Source organism: Ischnura elegans, chromosome 3 (genome assembly GCF_921293095.1).
Source record: "Ischnura elegans chromosome 3, ioIscEleg1.1, whole genome shotgun sequence".
NCBI lineage: Eukaryota > Metazoa > Arthropoda > Insecta > Odonata > Coenagrionidae > Ischnura > Ischnura elegans.
This window is the reverse complement of record NC_060248.1, coordinates 76646432-76673104: the sequence shown is the minus strand read 5'-3', so window position 1 is coordinate 76673104 and position 26673 is coordinate 76646432. Positions and strand designations below refer to the sequence as shown.

The 26673-nt window shown below is 37.7% G+C and overlaps 2 protein-coding genes across 5 annotated transcripts in view; one reads left to right on the top strand and one right to left on the bottom strand.

The window, feature by feature from the left end:
- LOC124156038 (protein slit) overlaps positions 1–4711 on the top strand; it is a 500940-nt gene extending 496229 nt beyond the window's left edge. For all 4 annotated transcript variants that reach the window (XM_046530336.1, XM_046530334.1, XM_046530335.1 and 1 more), the window contains exon 33: positions 1631–4711. The gene's annotated coding sequence lies outside the window, so the exon portion shown is untranslated. The remainder of the gene's footprint in view (positions 1–1630) is intronic.
- An 8739-nt stretch (positions 4712–13450) lies between these two features.
- Positions 13451–26673, bottom strand: part of LOC124156037 (suppressor of fused homolog) — a 33861-nt gene continuing 20638 nt past the window's right edge. The window contains exons 5-8 of the mRNA XM_046530332.1: positions 26238–26666; positions 24815–24961; positions 14699–14957; positions 13451–13855 (exon numbers count right to left, since the gene is read on the bottom strand). Coding sequence (XP_046386288.1) covers positions 13784–13855; positions 14699–14957; positions 24815–24961; positions 26238–26666 — 907 coding nt within the window. The 3' untranslated portion in view covers positions 13451–13783. The remainder of the gene's footprint in view (positions 13856–14698; positions 14958–24814; positions 24962–26237; positions 26667–26673) is intronic.

Genomic DNA, 26673 nt, shown 5'->3' with positions numbered 1-26673 from the left:
GCCCCTTCTTTTTTTCTAATACCTGGAAAAAGTTTAAGAAGCTGAAATAAGTGTTTGAGGAAAAGAAATTACAATTGGCTGGACTCACAAAGTTGTGAGAAAAGGGCAATATGTGAAAATCAGGAATGCAAAAAGTGCTTTTACTATAGCCGGGGAAGATGTGGTGATATGCTAGGCATATGTTGCCTTGAAGTACAAACATCCTAAGAAACATTCACTCTTTTACTGCAATGAAAGCTTTCCCAGTAACTTGAAATGTATTGATGGATGAAGTACATGACATTGATACTATTTACTTATTGTCGATATTTGATTGAAATCATTTTTTTTTTTGGTTGGTCAGAGTATGGCTACCTTCAAAGCCATCTCATAATGGTGCAGATTGAGTATGATAACCTAGCCTTTCTTCCATAAAGATTTCCTAAAACTGCTTTCCTGTAATTAGGATATGTATATTTTTGTTTACATATGTCTTTTTTAAACCGTTAACATTTGTCTTTGTGCAAAAGTTCTGAGTTAACCCTTCAGCTGGGGGAAATGTGCATGCACAAGCATACTGGTGGCTGTAGGAAAAACGTATAGGAATATATGGTCATCTCTTCTTCCCTTCTCTCTCAGACTATTCTTATCATTATGACACAAACGCTTTCTTTCATGAATGGGATAATTGGCAACCCTTCCTTTTTAACTAAACTGGTCCCTTCCAGTGGTTGTTAGTGGTCATATTCCATTCCCATGACGCAGGCGTGCGGCTAAGAACTAAGTGGGGAGGGGGGGTTTGGAATATGGGAGGTACAGGTGCCCTCCCCCAGAAAATTTTTAAGATAAATGGTTCAAAGTGGTTTTATGGCTTTCTGAGGGATATTTTATAAATCCTTGCACTATTCTATAAGTACATAATATGTATTTATCCAATTACGTAAAATGGATAATATTTTAAAATTTCTCTGTGTTCTGGGGGGCTTTAAAACCCCCTTGCTGCGCCACTGGTATGAGGTACTAGCCTGACCTTCCATTATCCTCTCAATTTGCTCCAGTGATTGTATGTGAGAAGTTAGATGCGTATAAGATTTTTAGCCAATGTTGGTAAATATCAACTGTCAGTAATTTCCTTGCTATTTGGTTTCAGTTCAAATAGAAAATTATGCCCAAATTCAGTGGTACCTATATGTTTCGTAGAGCTTGGTCAGTGAAATAATTTCTCCAAATCATCCAAAACTCCTTAGTGGGTGGGGTACTTCCTGCAAGGCCTTCTGGGAAAAGAGTCGGGAGGGGATTACAAGGGTCTTTTACCTGCTCTTTCCCTCTGAGCAGATAAAAAGCTCTCCTCTCCTTGGCAGATTTTTACCATATAGCTACCGCAGCTGAATGGCTAGAGATACAATGACGTCTGAGAGGCAGCTTTTTATCCCTGCTCAATTTAACTTATCCACCCTCAGTGAACAACCGTGGTTTTTTAAGCATTTGAATTTGCATGCTTGTAAATTTATCAGAACTTGACTTTGTATCAGATTTATTTGCTAGAATATTAATAAATCATATATTTAAGTTCTTTTTGCTGCCGCTAAATGCTCTTTTGGTTTATAATAAATTTTTTTTAAAGCTTTTGACTTTTCTCTACATTTTTCAGGCACTTAAACCATGAAAAAAGGGGGCATAATGATACTGTATCGTTGATTGAGCAAAGAAGAAAGTGAAAACAAATCCCATAGTTTTATGGATTGACTGATTTTCATTCAGATGCTGAGTTCAGATGATACTATAGGGATGAAGAGTAGCCAGCATGGCTAGCGAATTGTGCTCAGTTACAATCAACAAAAGAACCGAAGAAAAAATATAGTTACACATTTCAAGACAAAGTTTATGGACACAAGCTGGGAAAGTGAGTGACGGTTAGGAGTGCAAGTATTACAATGAATGTAGTGAAGTGTATGAATAAAGAAATGGGCCCTATTCTTAAATTAATATTGGCCCTTCTGTGATGACTTTAAAAGAAGTACCCTTTATGCAAAAGAGGATTGATAAAACCTTTTCTAGTATTAAGCTATGATTTACTATTGCAGATATGAAAGAACTATAAAATCTTATTTCAAAGAATTATAGATATGTATTGTCTTTCTGGAAGATAGTTTGACAGAAGAGAAAAACTATTGTCTGACATCATCACCCATAAAGCATAACGTTTACAATATGTTTGACCAATTAGATATGGAAATGGTAATATCAGTGACTTTTTGCTTTGGAATATACCTCATTATGGTGTTTTGAAGAATGCGATGGACATTGCTAAGACCTTATGAAAGTGAAACTCTAGAGTTCTGGTATTATTTATAGATATTAAGCCATACAAAATGAGTTGCTATTGGAACTATGAATAAAAAAGCCAAAATGGATAGCATTTACGATGTTGCTACTGTTTAAGTGACTACCTAGTGGGAGCAGATCTTTTAGTAAAAAAATGAAATCATTCTTACCAGTAGCAGGAATAATTGAAGGCATTGGTTTACTTGTGGGAGAGACTATTTGATTTCCACAAATTCTGCTCACATATAGAGGTAGGAGCAGAGTATTTGCAATGCATGAAAATATCCAGAATTTAAGTACTCAACTGTGTCAGAGTATTCTCATTGGAAGTGGCTGTTACGCCCATCCTATTGAAGTCTAGATGAAAGAGCTTAACATTTAGTTGTAAATGTTACTGATGTGGTATTTATTTTGTGTTAGGGTAGGCTGAATTAACTCACTCATGTGATCTGTCATGATTATTTAAATGTCTGTTTGCAAAAACTCCCATTGGAAATGTTTGAGTTTTGAGATGCGATCCAGATAAACTGATGAAGATCCGTTCAAACCATTCATTTCAAACTAATTTGCAGTAAAAGCTGAGGTTTGCATGAAGTTAGCAAGTGAAGCCACCCTTTAACCAATTAGCTAATGAATTAAAAACATGTATACATACCCTCTTATTTTTATTTATTTTTAGCATTTGTGCACCTCCGCAGGACATGAGTTACTTTGTACTAATTATATACAAAACTATCTATCTTCCACAGAGTACATTTAAAATTGTATTTGGGCGCATTTTTCTAGATTAACAATGTCTCTCCAGCATAGAAAATGTCTATTTCCTGAAATGAAAATACTGTAAACCATTTTTACAAGTTTCTATGCATAAAATTATATGCATTTATAAAAAAAAGCATGTAAAAGTTTTATTGTGGCATGTAAATAAGTTGTATGGCCATTGTTGCTTTTTGACGTATCAATACACTGTAACCACTAAAAGGAAATGTAGTGGAAATTTTGTAATATATTGAGTGTATTATACTATCTTTACTCTTAAATACCAGAGAAAAACACCATGGACTTTGAATAACGTATCAATGTAGAGTTGTAATCTTATTTGTCATGGCTTGATGACCATATTTTGATGGGAAAAACAGTGTAAATGTGTTGTGGTGTTGCAGAAAATTTCAAGGCATATTAATAGTTCTGGTACTTTGCCTGCATTAATTATTTGGTGGATTATTGAACGTATGTGTGCGTGGATGTTGGAGCCAAAAATATGGCTTTATATGGAGTGAGTTTCATGTGTGAAGCTTTTGTTGTGTTCATATTTTTATTGTACTGCATTAAAATAATTATTTTTCACTGTCTCAGAAGCCAGTCACAGAAATGTAACTGTATTGGAACTGAAGTGGTGTCAAAAAAATTCTCATTAGGTATCTTTTCTTTCAAATATGGACATAATTTATGGAATTCATCAGTGTTTGGAAAGAATTTTTCATAATTAGATCTTTCAAAACAGTAGCTTACCCATTCTTAGCTATGAAGCCAAGAATGTAAACTTTGCATTCCATGGCTAACTGGCATAAATCAATATTATCCTCAAATTTTACTACTAGAAATGAGCTTTCATTAAATTACTGCCAAAGAAAAAAGTTACTTTAGGAAGAATGTTGTATGCCTTTTTGAGATTCCTGATAAAATAAACCAGATATGCAATCTTTTCTCTAAACATGGGGTACACATTGCACTAATTATGTCAATGAGGAGCTTAGTTTTGAGTATTACTTTCATATTACCATGATCTTCATATCTCACCAGACCAATTTTATAAGAAAAATTTGATGGAATATTGATAAATACTTTGCATTTTTGTGGTATATAGCCTTCATCCCTGTGAATTTGCTATTTTACCACAAAAAATAAACTTTTGATAGGGACATATTTCAAGAATGTAAATTCAATGAGGAGAAATACTGTAGTTGCTTTATAATGATCATTAGTAGTAGCTAAACAGTGAATTATTGTTGTACCATGAAATTACTAATAGTTGGGAATATTTCATGGATACAATGAGTAGCTGAAATTTTTAAAAAGAACTCTCCAAACACTGGAATCCAGCATGTATGTGTTTTAGTAAGTTTCTTATGGTACATAGTGTGTATGTGTATATGACATTTTTCCATTTTATTTTATTATCAAGCCACTCCTACTTTGTTAGCCAGAGTAAGGCATTTACCATTTTGTGTACTAAAGAATAAAGCTTCCTTGGTGTAAAAATATGTATGATTTCATAAGTTGGATATGCGTAGTCTTATTGGACAAAACTATTAGTTTATTATCCATGCCATTTAATTACAAAGCATAGTGATGATACATGTACTGTATTTTTATTTGAATTAATAGAATAAATTTTTTCAAATAATTGATTAAAAGAAGGTAATAAATTTATGTATGTAGTAAATTATAGAAACCTATAATAACTTACAATAATGTATAGCCATACACAGGGTTAAGTATTTTCTTGATTGCTATTGATAGCTATCATTAGGACCTTATGGCACCAATTTCAGAGTTTAGTGAATTTTTTCCCAGCGGATTCTGCTGAATCATTTGATGGTTTCCTCAAGTGTGTAAGTCTTCACCATTTAGCAGATTTACCAAGGTTAATAAGTGCCACTGGATCATTTTGCGTACGTTTAAACATCTAGCTGTTACCCATCAGGTAGATGTGTCAATGCATCTAAAAAAGTTTTTTTTGAGACATATTTGTCCCATAGATATTTCAAGTGGGGGAGAAGAAATTGTGCATAGCAAATGATTTATATGAAGCCTGAATCATACTACCCTTTAGGGATGGATTTAGGTCATTGTTTCAGGAGGGGTGGCTCAGTACTTTCTCCAGCGCCTTGGTAGTATGCAATACCTCTCAGGGATAGTGCATCTGAAGTCTGATATGACTGCCTGGTAGACAAGCGGTGGTTTGGAAATTCATCAATAATTTTTAAACCTTGTCTACAAAGCAGGTGAAATATAAATTTTCATTGGACAGCCATCAGTGGTGTCATGGTGGTATAGCCAGTGCCGAACGCTGTTCTGGCTGCATCCGCTACAGAAAAAGATGAGCATCGAAATTACTCAAAATACTTTTGTTGTGATTTAGGCTCAGATTAGATGATTCAATTATTCTTAATCTTTGGGTCCGAGGGTATGTTGCATAAAGAGGCGATTAATGCGAGAAATTTCGATGGTTAATCTTACAAATGGATTTTCTGGGTTTGGCTGTGCCATTCATCAACATGTTTCTCTTAAAAGCTCTACCGAGGGGAAGGGAACTGCATAGAGCAAGGCCAATTCCATTCCATAAAAGGCTGATTTCTGTTGCCACTTCAGTCGCATTTTAATCGGTTTCCAAAAATTGCCGTGGTGTGGTGATGAGTGCGATGTGATCTGCTTTTTCCCTATATTTTGCAGTACATGTAGTGTTTGTAATTGCAAGGAATAGCATGGAAAAGATATGAATTTGATAGATCAAAATCATCATGTATATAAATTTCGGTTTACACCCCTAATTATACCTCGTTTCTCCAAGAAACTCGGGTAATTTGTCCATCAGTGATGCAAGTGGTGAATTTTGTAAACCCATTTAAATGTGTGGTATGTGAGAGTCAAACTTAAGGATCCTCTTGAGTAATATTCGTGACCGAAGGAGTCAAAAAAGATTTGGAAACTCAAAGAAAACTCGGAATCCATTCACCCGCCCCTATAGAAGTCCCTTGATTCAACTACGATTGACGTTGCCGTATTTTTTCAGGATTTTTCTCTTATTAGTCGTATAATGTGAGCAACTCTCCACTGCTCCATGTGTTAAGGCTGTTTTGCATGGGGCATGGAGTTGCGCTCGTTAGAACTTCAATAATTTGTATTTTTGGCGTGTAATTGGGTGAACGAAATTAGAACGGGCTATTTTATCATCTCACGTCCACGCATTCTCGCATACATATGTACTAGCAATTCACGGATTTAACACATAGGAGAGTTGTCGCCATACCACATTAACATTGCATACATATACGTATGCAGGAGCGGATCCAGGATTTTTTCTGAGAGGGGGGGGTGGGGGCACAAGGGTCTGATGGGTCTTAAGACTTGTCAGACCCTTGTGAAGAATTAAAAATTTACAATTCTCATATTTGAGATTAAAAACAAAATTTAACAATTGCTGTAATAATTTTCTCTTTATTTTGATATGAAAGTTATTAATATGATATTATGTAAATGATTGAGGATCCGTAATACACTAATAAATACCGAAGTAATGATAACAGTGTTAAAAACCTTGTCTACTTTATAAGCTGGGGGGAGGGAGCACCTACTCCTGAGCCTCCCCACTAAATCCACATATGCATACATAGGCGGATATTCCCAGTCAACATGAAGGACTCACACATGAGGTCTTAAAGAGGTCTCATGCAGTGGTGCAGCGAGGGGGGGGGGGGTTGGGGGACAAAACCCCCCCCAGAGCTCAGAGAAATTTTTAAGTTTAATCCATTTTACTTAATTGGATTGATATATCTAATAGAATAGTGTAAAGATGAAAAAAATATCCCTCAGAAAGCCGTAAAACTCACCATTTTGAACGATGTATCTTTAAAATTTATTTATCCTACCGCTCCTGGTGGGTATAGTATACCCCAACACACCCCGGTATTAGTAGCACCTAAATTTGGCCTATAGGCATGAACAATTCCTGTTTTGTTTTCCCGTTATTTGCGGCCTCAAACTTTGATTGGAACCAGATGCAAAGAGTGAAAATTGTAATGCCATTCAGTCAGTGGCGTAGCAAGGGGTAGGATCCGGGGAGTCCGCCAACCCCCCTTCATGCCAAAGCTGTTTATAATTAGCTGGCGTGGTGCTCAGCAAAAAGAGGATAAGCGGTGGGGGTGCATTACGACCAGCAAGCCGTTGAGGGGAGGTACGATATGCCAGCCGGTCAATGAACAGTCAACAACCACGAAAGCTGCAAACGACGAAGAAAAACGTAAACAAATTCTAATGATACCATTTACGAGTATACCTCCTGACGTAACATACGACACTAATAGCCGGCTTCGAAAATGCCCTCTTTAGAGCTAAACTGACATTTCAAAGGCAAAAATAGATACTGGGAAGCTCTTGAATAACGCTAGGCTGTAAGTAGCGGGCACCTGTGCCAAACTGACTAAGCTATGATGAGGCAACTACTCTAAAGCTATGTTATTGTATATGCTGAAAATCTCAATAAAATCCTCTTTTAATCCATGCAACAGAAAAGTCTCTGTATCACGCATAAGCAGACAATCATCAAGCAAGTTCCAATCTAGTTTTCCATTTGAATTCTATCATTTAATACTATGGATCAATACAGCTACATTATACATGTAATACTTCCTTGGTAGCTCAGCAGAAACTTCAACCAAATGCACTTCTATGGGCAGAAAATAAACGTCAATTATGATTCGGGAATTTTCGATGGAAGAATTAAGTATAATAAAGAACCGGTGTAATAAAATCAAAATAAGCTGTACACAATGTTCACAGTTCACATTACTTTATGTGATATCGCGATTCCTTTGCGTCATGTTCGCATGAAATGCTGCTTCTGGTGTGGATACCAGCCAATATGACCAAAAATGAACACTTGAGTAAAGCTGTTGAATTGTTATTTCTCTTTCAAACCGTTTTCCCCACTGTACCAAAATGAACTTCACCATTTTTTCAAATATACAAAATTGGAGCTTAAAGAAAATTAGGTAACTTACCTTGGGTCCATCAAGCCATACGTAGGGTAATACTATAGAAGCCACGGATGGCCAAAGGAAAAAATGATTTATATTTTCATTGTCACTCCTGATTGGGACTGTGAGAGGGGCTAATATTTTACAGCCATGATCCACTTAAAATTGATACCCAAATGCTTCCTAAATATTTAATTATTCACTATTACAATTACTGAATATGTATTTATATAACGGTTTAAGATCTATGCAATGATTAACATCTCTGAGGAATGAAGTGACTGGAGAATGTCCTCTGCAAGTACTACGAATCCAATATCTGTTTGTGGCTTCTCAGGCTAGTTGGAGGATCTTAGGTGCCAGATATGATATCTGTTCACAAACAATGCAATATCATGCGTCTAGTGGAGTTCAAATTACAGCCCCAACTGTTCAAAGCTCAAGTACATTATCTATATAATCATTAAACCTCCACAACAGGGAGCTATTTGACAGCGGTAGAAACTAAGTATGTTTTTTTTAAGATAAGATCTAACCTAAAGTACAAATAAGGCATAATTGAAGAAAGAAAAACTTTAAGTCCTCTTGCTGAGAAATAGAAGGGGTTGACCACCCACCAGGTCAATGCACATTTGCCACCTCCTGTACAATGACCCCCACCTATCTCCCAAAAGAGCAACTTATTGGAGGTCTTCAAGAGCACACAACTCAGTCATGCAGGAGCATTGTGCTGACATTGCAGGTCTTATGAATCAAAACAGAGCAGCTCCCACCATAAACATCAACAAAAGGATATTTATGTCAAGCACTTCTCCTTTAGGACAATACAATGAGCAAATTATGATATTGATGGGTTTTTAACCAATGTATGTACTTCGCAAACATAACAAAACAAAAAGAATTTCAACATCTTCTAAAATTTGGTCACTCATTAATCACCAACTGGCACTTATCTACTATCCTTTTTGGAGAGAGAGCTTTTCTCCTCATTTACTTCACAATGCATATTTTAAATCATTTAACTTATCTGCAGTCAGAAGAGCAGTAGTATTGTCATGCATTAAATGTAGATGTAGTGTTTGAGATTTTCCATTAAAGTAACATAAAATAATTCACTCTGCTCCATAAATAAATTATCCCCATTCTGTGCCCAGGAAAAAAATCTTAAATATTGAGATTCTTGCCCTTAGCCATATTTAACTTCAAGGATTTTATTAGGGAAGTTCCCAGACTTCACTAGGGATACCACAAACAGCAGCTAATATGTAGCTCTACCCGCAAGATTCCCTTACGAATAAAAAAAAGTTTTGGCTGATTCTTAGCTAGTATAATTATTCTCCATAATTTTAAAGGGTCCATAAATTTTAAAGTCACATCCTTTCCCTTGGGCTACAAGCTTGTCGCGGTGGAAAGGCTTGTGCGTTCCTATGACCCCTAGAGCTGCGCTGGCGGGATTAATTGCAATTATTCCCGGTAGGGCCACCCATGCCAGATAGGTCAAAGGGTAGGAGCCAGACGAAGTGGGAAACCCTACCAACTATCTCTTCCCTGAAAACATGGAGTTAGATCAAACTAGCCTCGGATGTAATCACGGGACTCAGCCCTTAAGGGCGGGTGTCATAGGTGGCAACGAGGTCGGCAAGGTCCTCGGGGTCCTTATCATGCGAAATCCTTGCAGAGACATATCATCATCATCTTTTTCAGCATCAACAGCAGCATCCGAGGAGCAGGACAAGAAGACCAAAAGGATGGAGAAGAAAAATGCATCAATGAATGTAGGGACGTGGAATGTGAGGACAATGATGAGGGCGGGTAAACTAGAAAATATAAAAAGGGAAATGCAGAAAGGGAATATAGATATCTTGGGTCTATCCGAAGTTAGGTGGAAGGACAGTGGGGACTACTGGAGTGACGGGTACAGGGTTATATATAGTGGTGGGGAGGAAAGTCAACGAGGGGTAGCTTTAGTACTAAACGGGAAGATGGGTAAGCGTGTGGTAGGCATGGAGCAGGTAAGCGATAGAATTCTTGTGGTAGAAATTGAGGCACGACCCACCAACCTTGTGGTGGTTCAAGTTTACCTGCCCACAAGCAATCATAGGGAAGAAGAAGTAGATAAGGTGTACGAACAGCTCGAAGAAATAATTAAAGAAACACCAGGTAAGAAAAATCTGGTAGTAATGGGGGACTGGAACGCTTCAGTCGGGGAAGGGAGGGATGGAAACGAAGTAGGAGAATTAGGATTAGGAATTCGGAACGACAGGGGAGAGAAAGCAGCAGAATTTTATAGGAGAAACAAGTTATTCATTACAAACACTTGGTTTAATCATCACAAAGGGCGAAGGTACACATGGGAAAGTCCTGGGGACATTGGGAGATATCAGATAGAATACATCATGGTAAGGCAGAGGTTTAGAAATAGTGTGAAAAACTCGTGCAGCTTCCCTGCAGCGGATGCGGATTCAGACCACAACTTAGTACTTATGAAATGCAACGTCAGATTCAAAAGACTTGTTAGTTACTTGAAAGTTAGGACGGCGAAGACATGGAATGTAGAAGCTCTGAAGGGGAGTATGAGGAGAGAATATCAGAAACTTGTTGAAAATAGCAACCAGGAGATTGAATGTACAAAAAATGTTGAGGAAAGTTGGGATAATATTAAAACTGGAATAGTCAAAGCGGCTGAGAAGTCAATTGGTTACGTTGACAGTAGAAGGATAAAGAAACCGTGGATAACGGAGAACATGATAAGGGAAATGGAGGAGAGGAGGAAGTGGAAGAACGTTGGCACAGAACACGGCAAAAGAATGTATAGACAAATTAATAATTGATTACGGCGTGAAACTAAGAGAGCAAGGGAGGCTTGGTGGAAAAGACAGTGTGAGGAAATGGAAAAGTTTCAGAAGGAAGGAGAGGTAGGCGCGTTATAAGCCAAAGTTAGTCGCTATCGGGCGGCAAAAGAGGGCAAACCATGCCTAAAATTAAGGCTAAAGATGGAAGGATGCTAACCAAGCGAGAAGAGGTACAGAGTAGATGGAAGGATTATGTGGAGGATTCCTATGAAGGGAGGAACAGACCAGGGAGATTGACTTTAGAGGAAGAAGGTGAAGTGGAGGAGGATAATCTTGGGCCAGGGATATTAGATTCAGAAATAGAGAAAGCACTTCGTGATATGATGGCCAGGAGAGCAGTAGGCGTGGACAATATCCCGTGTGAGCTGCTGAAGAATCTAGGGAGGGATAGTAAGAAAAGGTTTTTCGAGCTAGTTTGCAGGATCTATGAGGATGGGTGTTGGCCGGAAGATTTCGTGAAGACGGCTCTAATTCTGCTACCGAAAAAGAAGCTGTTGAATGCAGGGACTATAGGACTATTAGCCTAATATCTCACGTGGCGAAAGTGGTACTGAGGATATTGAACAGACGAATGGAGGTGAGGGCAAACGAGTATTTGGGCGATGATCAGTTTGGTTTTAGAAAAGGGAAGTCAACTCGTGACGCAATAGCGATAATGAGGTCCCTGGTGGAGAGGAGCATAGAATATGACCAGGAGGTGTATGCTTGCTTTGTGGATTTTGAGAAAGCATTTGATAGAGTGAAGTGGGTAAAGTTAATGGATATTCTAAAGAAAATAGGTGTAGATTGGAGGGATAGGCGACTGATACATAATCTGTATACGGCGCAGACTGCGCAAGTGAGGGTAGCAGACGGTGAATCTGGGTGGGCAAGAATGGGCCGCGGAGTGAGGCAAGGCTGTCCTCTATCGCCACTGCTCTTTAATGTGAACGCTGAAGAGATGGTAAGGGAAGCGTGGGATGAGTTAGATGCTGGAGTAAAAGTGGGAGGAATGATGTTCAAATCAGTGAGATACGCTGATGATCAGGCGTTGATTAGCCAGTCAGCAAGGGGGCTTCAGGCTCTAGTGGATGCGTTACACGAGCGTTGCAAGGAATATGGGATGAGGATTAATCACAAGAAGACCAAGGTTATGAGATTTTGTAAAGCCTCACGAGCGAGGAATGTCAGACTTACGATAAAGGTGGGTGGTGAAAAACTTGAGCAGGTTGAGCAGTTCAACTATTTTGGCAGCACATTAGAGGAAAACGGATACAGTAGTAAGGCTATTAGGAAGAGAATTGCATTAGCAAAGGAGGCGTTCATGAACAGAAAGGAGCTTCTGGGAGGTTTGCTATGTAAGAATTTAAAGAAAAGGCTAGTGAAGAGTCTGATATGGAGTGTAGCGCTTCACGGTGCAGAAACGTGGACACTTATGAAGGAGGACGAGAGAAGACTCGAGGCATTCAAGATGTGGGTGTGGCGAGGAATAGAGAAGGTGAAGTGGACGGAGAGGAGGAGGAACGGCGAAGTGCTGGACATGGTGGGTGAGGTTAGGCAGCTTTTAGATGAGATACGGAGAAGGTATGGATGGAGCGAATACTTAGCGGGGATGGGATGTTGAAAACAGTGTTAGAGGGAAGAATGTTAGGTAAACGAGGGAGGGGAAGGAAAAGAGTAGGATTTTTAGATAGAATGAAAGGTAGTAGGTCTTATTGTGCACTGAAGAGGGAAGTGCAAGATGTAAGGGAAGGCTCCCGGAATTCTTCGTAAGCACTCCATGCAAACCTACCTTAATCGGTAGAATACTTTAATAATACTTAGCCACATGGCTACTTCTGAGGGTACAGAGGCACATGGAGGTCCCATCAATTGCTGAAGCTCAATGGATTAAATTTTATACAGTACTGTCAATTCAAGAGATATTTCAGAGTCCTCTGTGGAAACCATATTGTACCTTTCTATTATAACTGTGTATAAAAGACCAATTTCATGATTGCCTATTTACCTGAATCAGCATCATCTGTCATATATTTTAGCGAGTAATAATTGTCAAACATTGAGCCTACGCACTTTGATCTATTCATATTTTGTAATTTTTCATTTTAAGAAACAGACATTGTGAAAAAGTTTTCTTAACTTTGCTTTAAACTGAGCTTCAATTGAGCTAAAATGAAACCCATCCAAATAAACACATTTTGGCTTCTGCATACGCCTCCCAGCATGCTTTTTGTGGCCATTAGTTGAAAATTCGTTTCATTACACAAGGATACAATTCCACATTAAGCAATGAATGCTGTCAATCATGAGAAAAATGTGCGACTTCATTTTCATTTTTTTCTTTTGTATTCCTGATTTTTAACTTGAACACTTAAAACGAACTGATTTTTTTATTGTTTCCAAATTATTCACCGCTATCCCAAAGCATCCTTGCGAGCCATGTATTTAATTTTCAGTAGAGATTTCACACTATTGTGCACACAGACAACTCCCTCTATCCAATCCAATGAAAGCATTAAGCATGGCAACAGGTAAAAAAAGTAAAAAGAGAATGAATATAAAAAAATGAAGATAGCATTATTCCTCGTATAATTTTAAATACATAGAATCATATAAAAAAATTTTCTTCAATATAAAATTTGACTGACAAAAAATGTTAGGGTATCAAAATACATGTCATTGCATAAATATTTTTCTTATTTCAGACATTTCTGTAAGATATCTGAAGTGTTCAGACTTTGTTATTTACAAATAACAGATAAGGACATCTAATTACTAGATATTGAGTCAAGATGAAATAGGAATACTACAAAACAATGAGATATAAATTAACTATGCAACAGCATTAAATAACAATGCACAGGCGCCATCTGAGTACACACTGAAGCCTTAAAACTTGTCTGGGACCACAGTAATTGCCAACTTGTGTTCTGACCAGACGAAAGTTTGAGGTAGGCACATCTGGAACAAAATTCAGCAGCATTAGCATAGTTTTGATTCTATACATGATATATCATCTAGGTATTGAAACCAATTATATTTCTAAAGCAATTGCTATAATGGAGACTTGATGAATTAATTAATTTATTCTTAATTTTTTTAAGAAAAGATTGCAAAATAATTTTTTATAGAACTGTCATAATGGGCAAAATAAAGAAGTTCTCACCATACCACAATGGGTCACAACCAAGTTACTCCATATATCAATAGGTGGCCAACACTAGCGATAACTATTAGTCACATAAGCCACTTCTGGAATCATGAGCAATACAAATCATTACTCTAATGGTGTATTGGAAAAATTCAGTGGCAGAAGACAATTACACCCTACTTCACACATGTTGGACAGAAATTTTCAGTCAAATTAAATTGGGGGATGACCTTACTTAAACCAACTCAAATAAGTTTTGTGGTGTATAGTGTCTTATCTGCTATTCTTGGAAAATACCCCAGGTTATCACAGGTTTCTCTTTGAACTGACTTTCAGTGCAAAAGAGTTCATCTACTAGCAAACTTGAGTGATTAAATATTTATGAGATAGTAAAATTGCTGAGAATATTTTTTGATTGGCAGTTTCCCAGTGAGAGATTCTCCTAAACCCTCTACAAGTGGGTGAAAGAGATTTGCGAATGAACTGTTATTCATTGAACGACACTGAGTGATGTAAGAATTCGTAAATTCAAGCTTTCTTACAAGCACTTGTTATTCCTTAATTACTACTCTAATCATGAACATCTTATGCCATTGGATAAAATGAACTGTGCCAATACCTTTTCATGTCATTATAAAGTCTATCTTACATACCTTGACTTCATTCTCAGCTGTGTCCCCCTCTAGAGATTCATTTCCACACTCTGGAGATAGCTTGATAAGCTTCTCAAATGCTTCACCCATCTTCTCGACCATCTGATCATCTATCAGCAACTGCAGCCAACCACCATGGGCCGCATACGGAGATTCTGCATCCACTAGTGTTCCAGTGACTGACGGAGCTACAAGAGTTATGGCATCATCCCCCAAAGCTGCCTTGAAGGTGAAATGACGGCCATGTTTCACTCTCCCTCTGTTTCCACACAAAAAGATAATAAGGCATTATACATTAGTCGGTAGTATTAATGACTTCTTTTGGACTTACAGTACGTAGAGTACAAGGGGCATACAGAGGTATATCAACAGTGAAAACTTGGCATTAGGTTATATTACAGCTCATCCTGCAATATTCAGAGTACATCTTCCATGGGAGCATTGATAGATCATTTAAGACCATAGTATTGAGTTTTTTTTTGCTGGATTTGCCCTAAAGAGAGCACTCCTCCAGAAGATTATCAAGTGAAACATGTCCAAGTATCACATTTGCACTGCTTGCTCCCTTCGTCCATGGGATTAAGAATTAAAACTAGAGATGCGCGAATAGTACCCGCGAATACTCGAATACCTCGAATACTAGAAAGTATTCGATATTCGAGATCTCGAATAGTTATGCCAAAGATACCGTCTCGAATACCTCGAATACTTTGAATTTCGCGTCATACACTGTCGCTCGCACGTCGTTGGTAGTTGACTCAGAAAAATTAAGAGAACTCTAGTCGTTTAGTGCATGCAGCGCCGTTTTAGGCAAGCTGACGAAATACATCAAATTCGCGGGTTCGAGCGGTGAAAAGAGTTCGACGTGGGGAACCGAAATTGATCGGGTGAAAAAAAATCCGAAAATCCCAGGTGTCCCCTATCAGGAGAGCCTCAATGCCATGGGATAGCAACATTGGTGCATTTCCCACGATCTGCAATCCCCCTCCATTCAGCGTTCGTCCCACCCCCTCCGACGATTTCCTCTTCTCCCAAAGCAAACAAAAGGTCCCAGCTCGCGCAGAGATAGTATTACGAAGACCTTAGCTTCGAAAAAAATATCAAATTACACGAGAACAATAAAAACGTGTCTCACGCCCTCCCCCCTCAACTCACCCACTGACCTTTTTCTGGCGACCTGCTTCGAAGTTCCCCATTTCTGGAGGTCAACTGCTGCATGAGTCATCTACTAGCCCAAAAGTTGTCTAACAATGACTTTCGGCAATTGATATTACACTTTTATTGGATTGAAATATTAGTAATGTACGCGTAATTTAAAAAAGAATAAACGACCAATAACGACATATTTCTGAGTTTATTTAAGCATTTTAAGTTGGAAAATAAATGCCGGAAAGACAAAGAAATACGACGGAGGCTTAGCATTTTGGCGTAATGCTCAAATAGGGGGTTTCCTATTATTTTTTTATTGCCTAAATCGAAAGATTATTACTCCTGGAGTACGTATTTAACGCTTTTAGATTTTTAAATGACGATATCTATTTTTCGCGATTAAATGAAAAGTGAAAATTTTCAAGCGCGCAAAAACGGGACGGGTAAGTATGAATGCCGGGAAAAACTCCGCGTGACGTTGTTCTGCTTCCCGTTGCCGCGAGTGAGGTGATCTTGGGGCGAGGTTCTGAGCGCTGATACGACGCAGGATGCTAGCAGGTAGCTGAGTACCATGCTAGCTGGTAGCGGTTGGCTTAAATAAGGATTATTAATACCTCATCAAACGAAGGAAACTTTCCGACCTTAGGCAGTGTTAATAGGTGATTATTAAGACCATGTTTCCCTGAGCTCTGTGCCTCATGCATTCATTGCTAATCTCAGACGGTGTAAAACTCCTATCTACTCATATAGAAACAAGGTCACTGTGACGTCACGTGGAGTGGCATCGCATGGGCGCCAATCTGGCCTTTTTCAAATGAGGATAAAATTGACCATTGCCATTCGTATAAACCGGTATTTCTAAAACCAAATAATTTGTATATTATTAATACACTAATGGTGAGTACCGAATCACAATCAATGCCTTTCGTTTCCTTTAATGAAGGAAACTACCCTATTGTTTACATAGAATTAAAATATTCCATCAATCTGCTAAATTCCTGTTTGAATCCTTTAAAGGAAATCACAATTACTCGCCAAAATCTTGGGTTTCCTGCTGCATAGGCGACCTAGTCAAACATTCCTGCATTCATCGTTTAGTATTCGAGGTATTCGAAGTTCGAGATATTCGAATATTCGAGCAATGATTTGATATTCGAATTCGATATTCGAATTCGAGAAATCTGCTATTCGACCCATCCCTAATTAAAACTATCTATGTATATAGAGTATACAATATACTCAAGATTGAAATGATACAAGGGAGGATGGGGCAATAATCTGCCACTGCTATCGGAAGTGAGAGATCTTCCGAGTGAACACATGGTGGGCCCTTATGTTGCACTCAATTGACAACCCTATTCTGAAAGGGCAAGAATAGGCTAGGCAAATGTCTGTTTTCATGCTCAGCGAGAGTTCTGAGAGAAGACAGATTTTCCACCTTCCTGGGGAATTGGACACATTCAAGGTGAGTGAGAACTTCAGCCATGGAATTTATCCTAGAAGTCGACCACTCTGTAAATGCTCAGTCTGAGTATTCGGTCATTTTTCGGAGCAATCTTTTTGATTTTTACACATCGGGAACTCGTTGCTGATTACCAGGAGTTCAAATTTTAGTTCTAGAAGGTTAATGTTGTGTTGCTACATGATCCAAAAGCATCTATGTAGTGCTTAATCATCTGATCTATTCAGGGAGGCCAAAAATATGCTTTGTAGTTGTCTACTCCTGTGCTCAGCAAAAAGAATTTTTAGGGAGGAAGTAATTAACACATTCCTCGGAATAATAAGTGCATTCATGGGGAGTGAGCACCGTGCGCTTAGTCAATATGTATTCACAGAAGTGATTTTGACCACAACATGACAGAGCACTCATGGTGGGAGTTCAGACATTCGTGCTAGGAATGATGTGTTGCTAAACAATTCAATGGCCCTACCAAAGCACTCAATCAACTGTTTCCAATGAGGGAGGCCTACAAGTAGTCTGCTTTAGATGTAATACTATTATTATTGACAAAATAGAAAAGAAGAAGCTTATGCTGTATGCTCACAGAACTGGGTCCCACTACCACTGCCTCTTGTGCAACTTTGTGTGATGCAACTATTTGGAGCAATGACTGAAATATGGTTTCTACTGTTGCACAGTGATTTGTAACATCTTGCTAAGCTCAGACGATCCCAGAGCTGTGATCACATTGCAAACCATCATGCACTATGCAGTCACAGATGCATGAACTTTGGAAACGAATGCCAATTATTGTTTTGCAATATTTCATTTGCAAAATTATGCATGAATACGGATGTAAAGGAAAACACTGGCCTTATTCTTCTGGAAAATAGCAGTGATACAAAAGAAAAGTGGAAAGGAAAGATTAATACATATAGGAATTGAGGGGCTTCATCCTTCACCTTCTGATATCACTAGCGCCTGAAATAGTGAGTGATTTTCCCAGGCATTTTAGCACTCATTAACACTTTCAGTGCGGATGACATATATACATGCCATGAAGGCTTTTCCAGTCAGGCGGAAGACATAAATGTATGTCTTCGGGAGTTCGTTTTACCACTGGTCACTAGGGAGCTCCGAGCACGCCTAGCGTTACTTTTTCACCCTCCCGCAGTTCGGGAGTGACCTTACACCATTGCCGAGTGTCCGTTTCTTGTTCTACATGTTCCTTCATTTTTGGTGTTTTTTTGTTTTCTTTAGTGCTATTTTTGGAACAATTTGGCAGGTTGAGATTTTTATTTTCATTTCCTTCACCTCTTTTTCATTATTCTTATCGTAAATATCATCATCATGTCTTACAAATAGATATTTTTTAATTTGTTTTTTTTACCTTCCTTTTTATCTATTCATATTTTATGTGCTATCACAAAAATTATGATTAGACTAACTTTTTTATTAAAGATATTTATCCCCGTTTCATACTCACTAAATTATAAAAAAATGATCTTAGTGCGGTGCATCAGTTTATTATGTTATGTTTGAATTTCTTTTTCTAGATACTTTTTTTATTATTGCAAATTACGTTCATCCTGGGTGATTTTTTCGGGTCTTTTTCCTACTTTAACGGCATATTTTCTCATTCGTTTCTCTAGGTCAATTACCAATCCTCTATTCATTTCGATTTTATTTCATTTTCTGAGCTATTCATACGTGTTGGGGTTAGTTGCAGATTTTCTTCCTTTTCATAAAAAATAACATATTAATCGCGTATGCAACACTGCATTACATTATTTACAGTATTGGTCTGCATTTTTTTACCCGTGTATTTGTTTCCTTAGCTTTGTAAACGAAATCGCGGAAATGAATAGATAAACTCAGAGGTATTTTAAGCATTACGGCATTTAACTATCATTTATTCCCTTGAAATAGTATTTTTATCTTATTTTTTGATTTATTCATATCTTATGTGCAACCACAAAAATTATGATCAGACTTAGTTTTTGTTAATAACGTGTATTCCCATCTCAAAACTCACTATTCTATTCCAAAATGTTTCCATGGGGTCCATAAGGTCGTATTTTATACTTTATTAATAATTTTAAAAATCATTATTGCAAATTACGTTTGTTTACATATTTTGTTTTTTTCCCTAATTTTACGGCATAATTTCTCAGTCATTGCTCCACATCAATTACTTGTCCTCTGTTCATTATGGTGTTTTCATTTTGTAGGTCATTAATACGTTCTAGTGTTAGGTACAGATACAGTCTTACTTTTCATAAAAACTAACATATTAATCACATATGCAACACAAATTGTACTATTTTGCTGGAAAATTTTTAAGGCTCAAGGTTGGAGTCCCTCCCTACCAGCGGCACTCCCAGGGATAATTTCAACTTGCAAATGATATTTCCTTTGAAATAATCCTCTCATAGACGGAGAAAAATGCAGAAAGCATTTTCCTCCGAAATCCTTCACCAAAGGCCTTCACTAAGGGCATAATGGATTGGAAGCCGTTTGGCAGGGATAACTATAAACTTGGCTGGGCCTTCTTCTCCACATGGGCGCAATTAGGGTTAACACGATTTCTAACGATTGGAGGAGGTCAGAGTTAGTGCGAGTATTGATATTCGGGAGAAAATGTGCCGTGATAGGTTTTTAGGAATGATGCACGCTCTTCATTTCTCCGCTAACCATGAAGGCATCCGTAGGACAGTGACTACGATTTGCCCAGAATGTGAAGGTCAACCAGGGCTCTGTCTAAGGCCTTGCTTTCAAATATATCATAAAAATTTGTAAGAATTTTCATTGAAACGTTTCAATTTTGCAATAACTCTGAGGTAACATACATTTGCTTTGATTAAAAAAAATGTTTATTCCATAAAGTTATATTTTTCTTGCCGTTCATTGTGTGATCTACTTCTGTGACTTGAAAAAATTAAATCTACGGCTTTTGAAACTAAAAAATTAAGCGTAAAGACAAATTCCAAGATATTTTCGTCATCAACCTAAGGAATCAACGGTAGAAGAAGTATTATAAACGGAAATATGAAAACTTTACTCTTTCATACAAGTAAAATTGCATGTGTGTAATGTGGGTTGCATGAATTGTCAATTACTGGTGATGGGTGGCATACATGTATGTCATTTACGTTTTTTACAAATTGCGTGAAATAGAAAGAAAAAAAATTTCAAATTCTATTGTATTACTTCCAACACCATCGTTATGAAGGAAAATCACCCATCCGTCACTGGAGGTTACGGTGAAAATATGTATCATCCACATTGAATGTGTTAACAATGTTTCCACTGTATTCCTCAGATGTAAAATATCCCTGGATGAATACTTGAAGGTCTGGCACCTATTGAATACTGTTTCGGAACAAGATGTGAGACAAACGATCAGAAAATATAGCTCATCTCGCCATCCCTCCAAAGTATTTTGGTTAGTACAAATCTGATGGCTCCAAAAAAGTCCTTTTCATTTGGTAAATATGATTTCCATAACATTTATCCTGGCAATACTTATTAGGTACTAGTGAGTAATTTTTCACATTATGCAACTAAATGCATACTCAGATGATAACATAACGAATTTTTATTTCTTTAAAGGAAGGCGCCAAGGAGTAGACTTCGCAATTAAATCAATTAGGTGCTCTCAACAAATACCATATAAGCGGGTGTAAGAGGCACACCTTTTTTCCCAGAAATTGCAGCCAAAAATGGGGGTGCATCTCTTACACAAACTTCTTTTCCTCCCCTCTCCCCTGCACCGGTTGCAAGTCCAAGGGGAACTTGGTGGCCTTGGTTTTCAGCGAGAGTCAACCATCTGAAACCATAGGTCAAAAACAAGCGGCAAGGGAGTTTCTCCCTCAGTGACGTATTTCTAAAATGCTCCTGTTTGCTCTTCTTACTTGTAGGCATGGCGCCACCACATCGGTACCTCAGAGGTGAACATGGAAAAGGTTGCACGGGGTTTTTTGCTCTGGAGGGCATGCTAAATTTACTTTCACGAGGGGGCATCCCGCAGCATTTATACTGCAAATAGTAATCGCATATCTAACGCAGAGAAAAGTGTAGTTTTGAAGGACAATACCTGATTAATAGTCAACATCTGTCTAGCCGAGTAATTTCCATTATGATACAGACCTGATTTTTCGAAAACCATCTCCAGACGCTTATATGAGGATTATTGAAACTGAAAATTATATTGGTGTCAAAACCTGTGGTTTAAAAAATTTGAATAAGTGTGTACATTGTTGGACTAAATGGTGGATAGAAGAAATTGGAAATGCTTTTACGTGAAGAGTGCTAAAGGAGAGGTCGAGGGGAAGTAGCCTCTTTCAAGCAACGAGGCTATGAGCAAAGGAGCAGCAATGTGATATACGCAGTTTGCGTTGCCTGAAGTTTCCAGTCCATCTCGTCTTGTTTGGATGAGCTCATGCTATGCTTTTTTCTTCCTAAATGATCCTGCTTGGACTATGTTGAATATTAGAAGCCTTGTTGGGACTATTAATCTTTGGATCAATAAATTAGAGATTTAAAAACTTAAATGCTGTCATATATGCATCACGTTTGGTCTCATTCTTATTTGAACCTTGTACGTGTCATATTGCAATAATATACAATTGCTGAAAGCTATCGAGATATCTTCAAGCTCAGTAGGTGACTCACCTAGCATTTGGCCTCCAGAAACTGGGAGAATTGAAGCTGGTAAACCGAAAAAGGTCAGTAGGTGAGACGGGGTAGGGATGAAACACGTTTTCATTGTTCCTTGAAACTTGATACAGTAGACTTTTGTTAATACTAACAACATTATTACGAAGAAAATCGTTGGTCCCGACGAAAATGCCTATCCAAGCTATAGAAAAAGAAACATTACGAAATTTTCGTTTTTACGAAATTACGAACCTCAGTCCTGGTCCCAGTGGTTACAAAGTGAACTTTATTACAAAGTTCCACGAATAAGCAACGGCATTTAGGTGGATATACACTATGCTAAGCTTTAATAATCGTGCCACGTTTAAGTTCTTCTCGTGTACTGGGCCCAAGAGCGTCAATTATGATTCTTTATTCAGAGTATGTGCAACATCATATAATAAACTTCATTCCGGTGGAGTCATGGTGACCCACTCATAACCACTAGTAAATTGGACGAACAGTTAGTCCTCTTCCTACGCACATTCGATTTACGAACTTTTAGTGATGGCCGATGCTACGTGGTGTGGCATAGAGGAACTCGCACTTTGGGCACAATCTGAGCAAAGCATCATTGAATCTGGGGTGAAATTAGGAACTGTTCAGCATTTTACCCGTTCTTCCTTACCGCAGGGAGCTATTTTTTTTGCCTCCGGATGCGTCGCACGCCCACCTAGATCAGTTCGTCACAATCGCCTCGCCATACAACGTTGTCAAATGCAAATGCAAATGCAAAATCTGCGACATGGTTATTTTCCTACGGCGCTGAGTTTCCCCCGATTTTTGTTCAATCTCTCGGGAAGGTTCATACTATGTGCCTGTCGTGTTTTGCCTTAAAATTTTCCTCAAATGTTCCCTTTATTCTATTGCAATACTCCTACGAGAGCTTTTAAACAAGATTGTTCATGAGTAGGACAAGCATCGTAGAGCAACGGCGTATGTGAAGAGAGGATTGGAACTCTTTCTACTCCCTCTTATTGGGCCGTTGAATTCACAAAAGAATTGATTTAAAATTTTGGATTCAGATTCAATTTCTTCAGCGAATTTGGATCTGAAGTATACGGTGAAGAGCATCATCCAAGGATATGCGGATACGAGGTATCCGATCCTTAGTAAGCATCATAAGGTTAAGACTACAAGTGAATACCTACATATCTCTGAGCACCATACATATCGTGTAAATTTAGCTGAAAAAATGCCACTTAAATTTTTAGCATTGAAATACAAAATTTTAATAATTGGCGAAAGGGATACGTCTACAACACTGCATGATAAAAAAAGCAGCAAATTTTTTTTCGCTAGCTTCGATGCTCAAAATAGGGGTGCATCTCTTACACTCGCTTACACAGTATTAGTAAAATTAAAAACTTTGATTGACAAAATAAAATAAAACTCTGTTGGCTAACCTTTTGACTGTTGGTAATAAAATTTTTTAATAATATAAAATTTATTTATTGTGCTTCACAGAATGTCATATTGTATGGAGTTCACTCATGTGCTCCGGGAAGTACCGACAATTAGTGCAATGGAAATATTGCTGGAAGGGTGGAAGTTATGATAATGGGTGAGATAAAAGAAGGAAATGAGGAAACTAAAAGAGCCAATCTAAGGGTCAATTGAGTTAATGGAAAGGAAAAGTTAGGAAGAAAGTAAGCGTCTGGACGTGTAGTTGATAACAAGAGTTGGAGAGAGCAACCAAAGTTAAAAGTGGCCAAATATTGAGGGTCAAATAATAAGCATTCAAAGAATATTTGAAAATGGCCTAGGGAGCAAGAATGCTCCAATTATTATAATAAGATCACTGATTACTATTATAAGATTATACTCCAGTGATCCTATAACAGTAGATTACTGGAGAGCCAGAAGTCCATCATAACAAGAGAGAACTGGAAATTAGCCATGCAGAAAGCTACTGTGACTTTAACAGGGAAATTGGCATCTGACCTATCAGTGCAAATGCTAAATCAACACTGGCGACGTTAAATGTTTACTTTATAACCAAGTGTCTAAGATTGTAAAAGTAAAAACAATAATTTCATTTTGTTTTGCGAATATGAATGCAGTGGTCAAGTTGCGTGTCCATATCAAGTTTTTGATACACTTGAAACTTTTACGTGATGAATTAATGAAAACAAAACTTGATTCAATTTTGTCGAGTAATTGGTGACTTTCGATACTTATACGTATTTATTTGTTGATTTGTTTTTATGCACAACTAGCACACAGTATAATTCACTGGAGACTTTTATATCTGAGTTCCATTATTTTGTGCATAGCCAATGGCTTTTTACTGAGGACTTGATTATCAATCATTTATGAATGACTTGCATTCATGGCTCTTTATGCCACCACAAGGACCTGCATTCTGTATTACAGACATATTTTGGTGCGTTTTATGTTAATAAATTGTCTTTTAATTAAGAATTATAGCACATTCATCCTTACCACTAAATGGCCAGGCAAATGAACAAGGTAGGCAATGAAAGTGAAAAGTAACGCCTGAGTACAAGTAGGTAGGTCTTGGTAAAAATAGGCAACCGCAAAGGAAAATTAATAATGTGTTTCAAAGAAAACATGTGCATCAATACCAATAGATAGATGTAGGAAATCTCAGACAGTAATTTTCTAAACCAACGAAATGTAAAAATACTTGATCAAGCAATAAACAGGAATTTGTAGTAAAGTCAAGAATCTAAACACAGACAACCTTACAAACCATTTAACTCATTAGTTTAACAAGAAATTTAAATGGTATACCAAGTTCAATAATTTGTTCCGTCACTCAGTATGAAGCAATAAAATCTCTATTTCAAACAGAAAAAACTAACCTCAATGCAAGAGGAAGAATACAAGCTGCCTCCAAATTCAATGTGATGTGAACACCTTCCAACCTCCGAACCCGTAACAGTTCTGTTGATTCCAAGAGCCTAGCTCCTGCACTCTCACGGTCATATGATCCTCTCAGTCGAGTGCTCCTGGAGAATAAGATGGGAAATCGTTATTAATATTAAAATACTTAGCAGCCCTACGTGAGATTTAAGGATGGGAGAGATTTGAGGACAGGAGCATTATGGGATCATGTACATATTTGAGAAAACACCATTGGCAATTTCCTAATGAATTCAAAAAGAAAATATAACCAATGAAAGTATTCTAAATGTGGTTTAGAAGGTGTATCTTACATTAAATACCACAGAAAAGAAAATAATGTTTTTTTATTCAAAGGATTAAATGTGAATTTGATTTAATATCAATTAGAAATTTCCCTTTCTAGTAAATGTGACAATAAAATAATTTAAAGTCTAGGTGAGAATCAATTTTTTACTTCACGTACTATAGACCATTTATGATCCTATTGTTAAATGAAAAATTCTGGAGGAAAGTAAACACTGCTATTCAGATTGAGAAAAATCGTTTGCGATTAGCCAATAATCATACCCTATAAATCAAAAGTTTAACCTCCATCATAAACATAACTTTTATTGAATGAATGCTAGAAATAATGGTGATCAAAATTTATATTTAAAAAATTCCGAAGCAGCACACAGTAAATAATGCAATGGCTGGTTAGATCAGTTTGAGGAGAATGAGACTTCAATTAGAATAGTTTTCAAAAGAAATGGCGGCATTAGGAATTTAAAATAAATTTTGACCAAAAATGGCGGTAACACACACGGAGAAATAAGTTACAATGAAAGATTGCATGAGCTGAAATTTCTTAAACAAGCAGAATACATATCAGCATAACATATCCTAGGTTAAACCCAAATCACTGGTTTTCGTACGACTCTCAGGTTATCAAATAATATGCACAGTAAACTTCGATAATACAAAGTCATTGGGACCAAAAAATTGGCACTTCGTCATATCTAATTAAGCAATTTCCAGAATTTTTGACGACTCTCACAAAAAGTTTACCTGCCATCATTTTTCTACCACTATTAATCTTTACAGAATCGTTCAAACATTTTTGGATGTTACCAGTGAAAGTGTTCTTTAATAATTTTACAGTAGATATAATGGCATAAATTATGGTCAAATACGTATTAAGTTCAAGAGAAAAAGCAACAATGATAATACATAATACCAGGCATGATTAACCAATGCATTTCTTACAAAAATGTATACTTATTTTTGGGAGAAAAAAACTGGGAAATCTTAATGGGCGAGTCTTGGCTATTACAAAATGTATGCATCATGAGTAAATATGCAAAATCAATTATAGCTTCAACAATAAAAATTGACACTCACTCATCCTCAGCATCCCCTTGCTTGAAGAAAGGTCTATCAACAGATGGAACAGCTGGTTTTGGAGCTAAACCCCTCTGCAGTTCCTCTTTGATCTGGCGTGACTCTGGCTCTGATATTTTAGGAGGCTCCAGTGCCCAAGTTGGAGAATCGGACCTTGGTTCCTGCTTGATCTCCCTGTCCAACAATTTCTCACACGAGGGATCGGAAAGAGTAGAGGGGGAATGCATGGAGGGAGGGGGGGAGCACATGGGAGACATCCTCGAGGCAAAAGAAGTGTCCTCAGTCCAAGCACACCACCTCGCGCTCACTCCACTCAAGTTTGAGCCATCAGTCTCTATCCCATTCTCCACTTCCTCCAGGGCACTCACATCCAACTCAAACATGGTCTCACCACGGCGCATGTCTGTCACCAACCATGGGCCACCAGCTCTGAAAA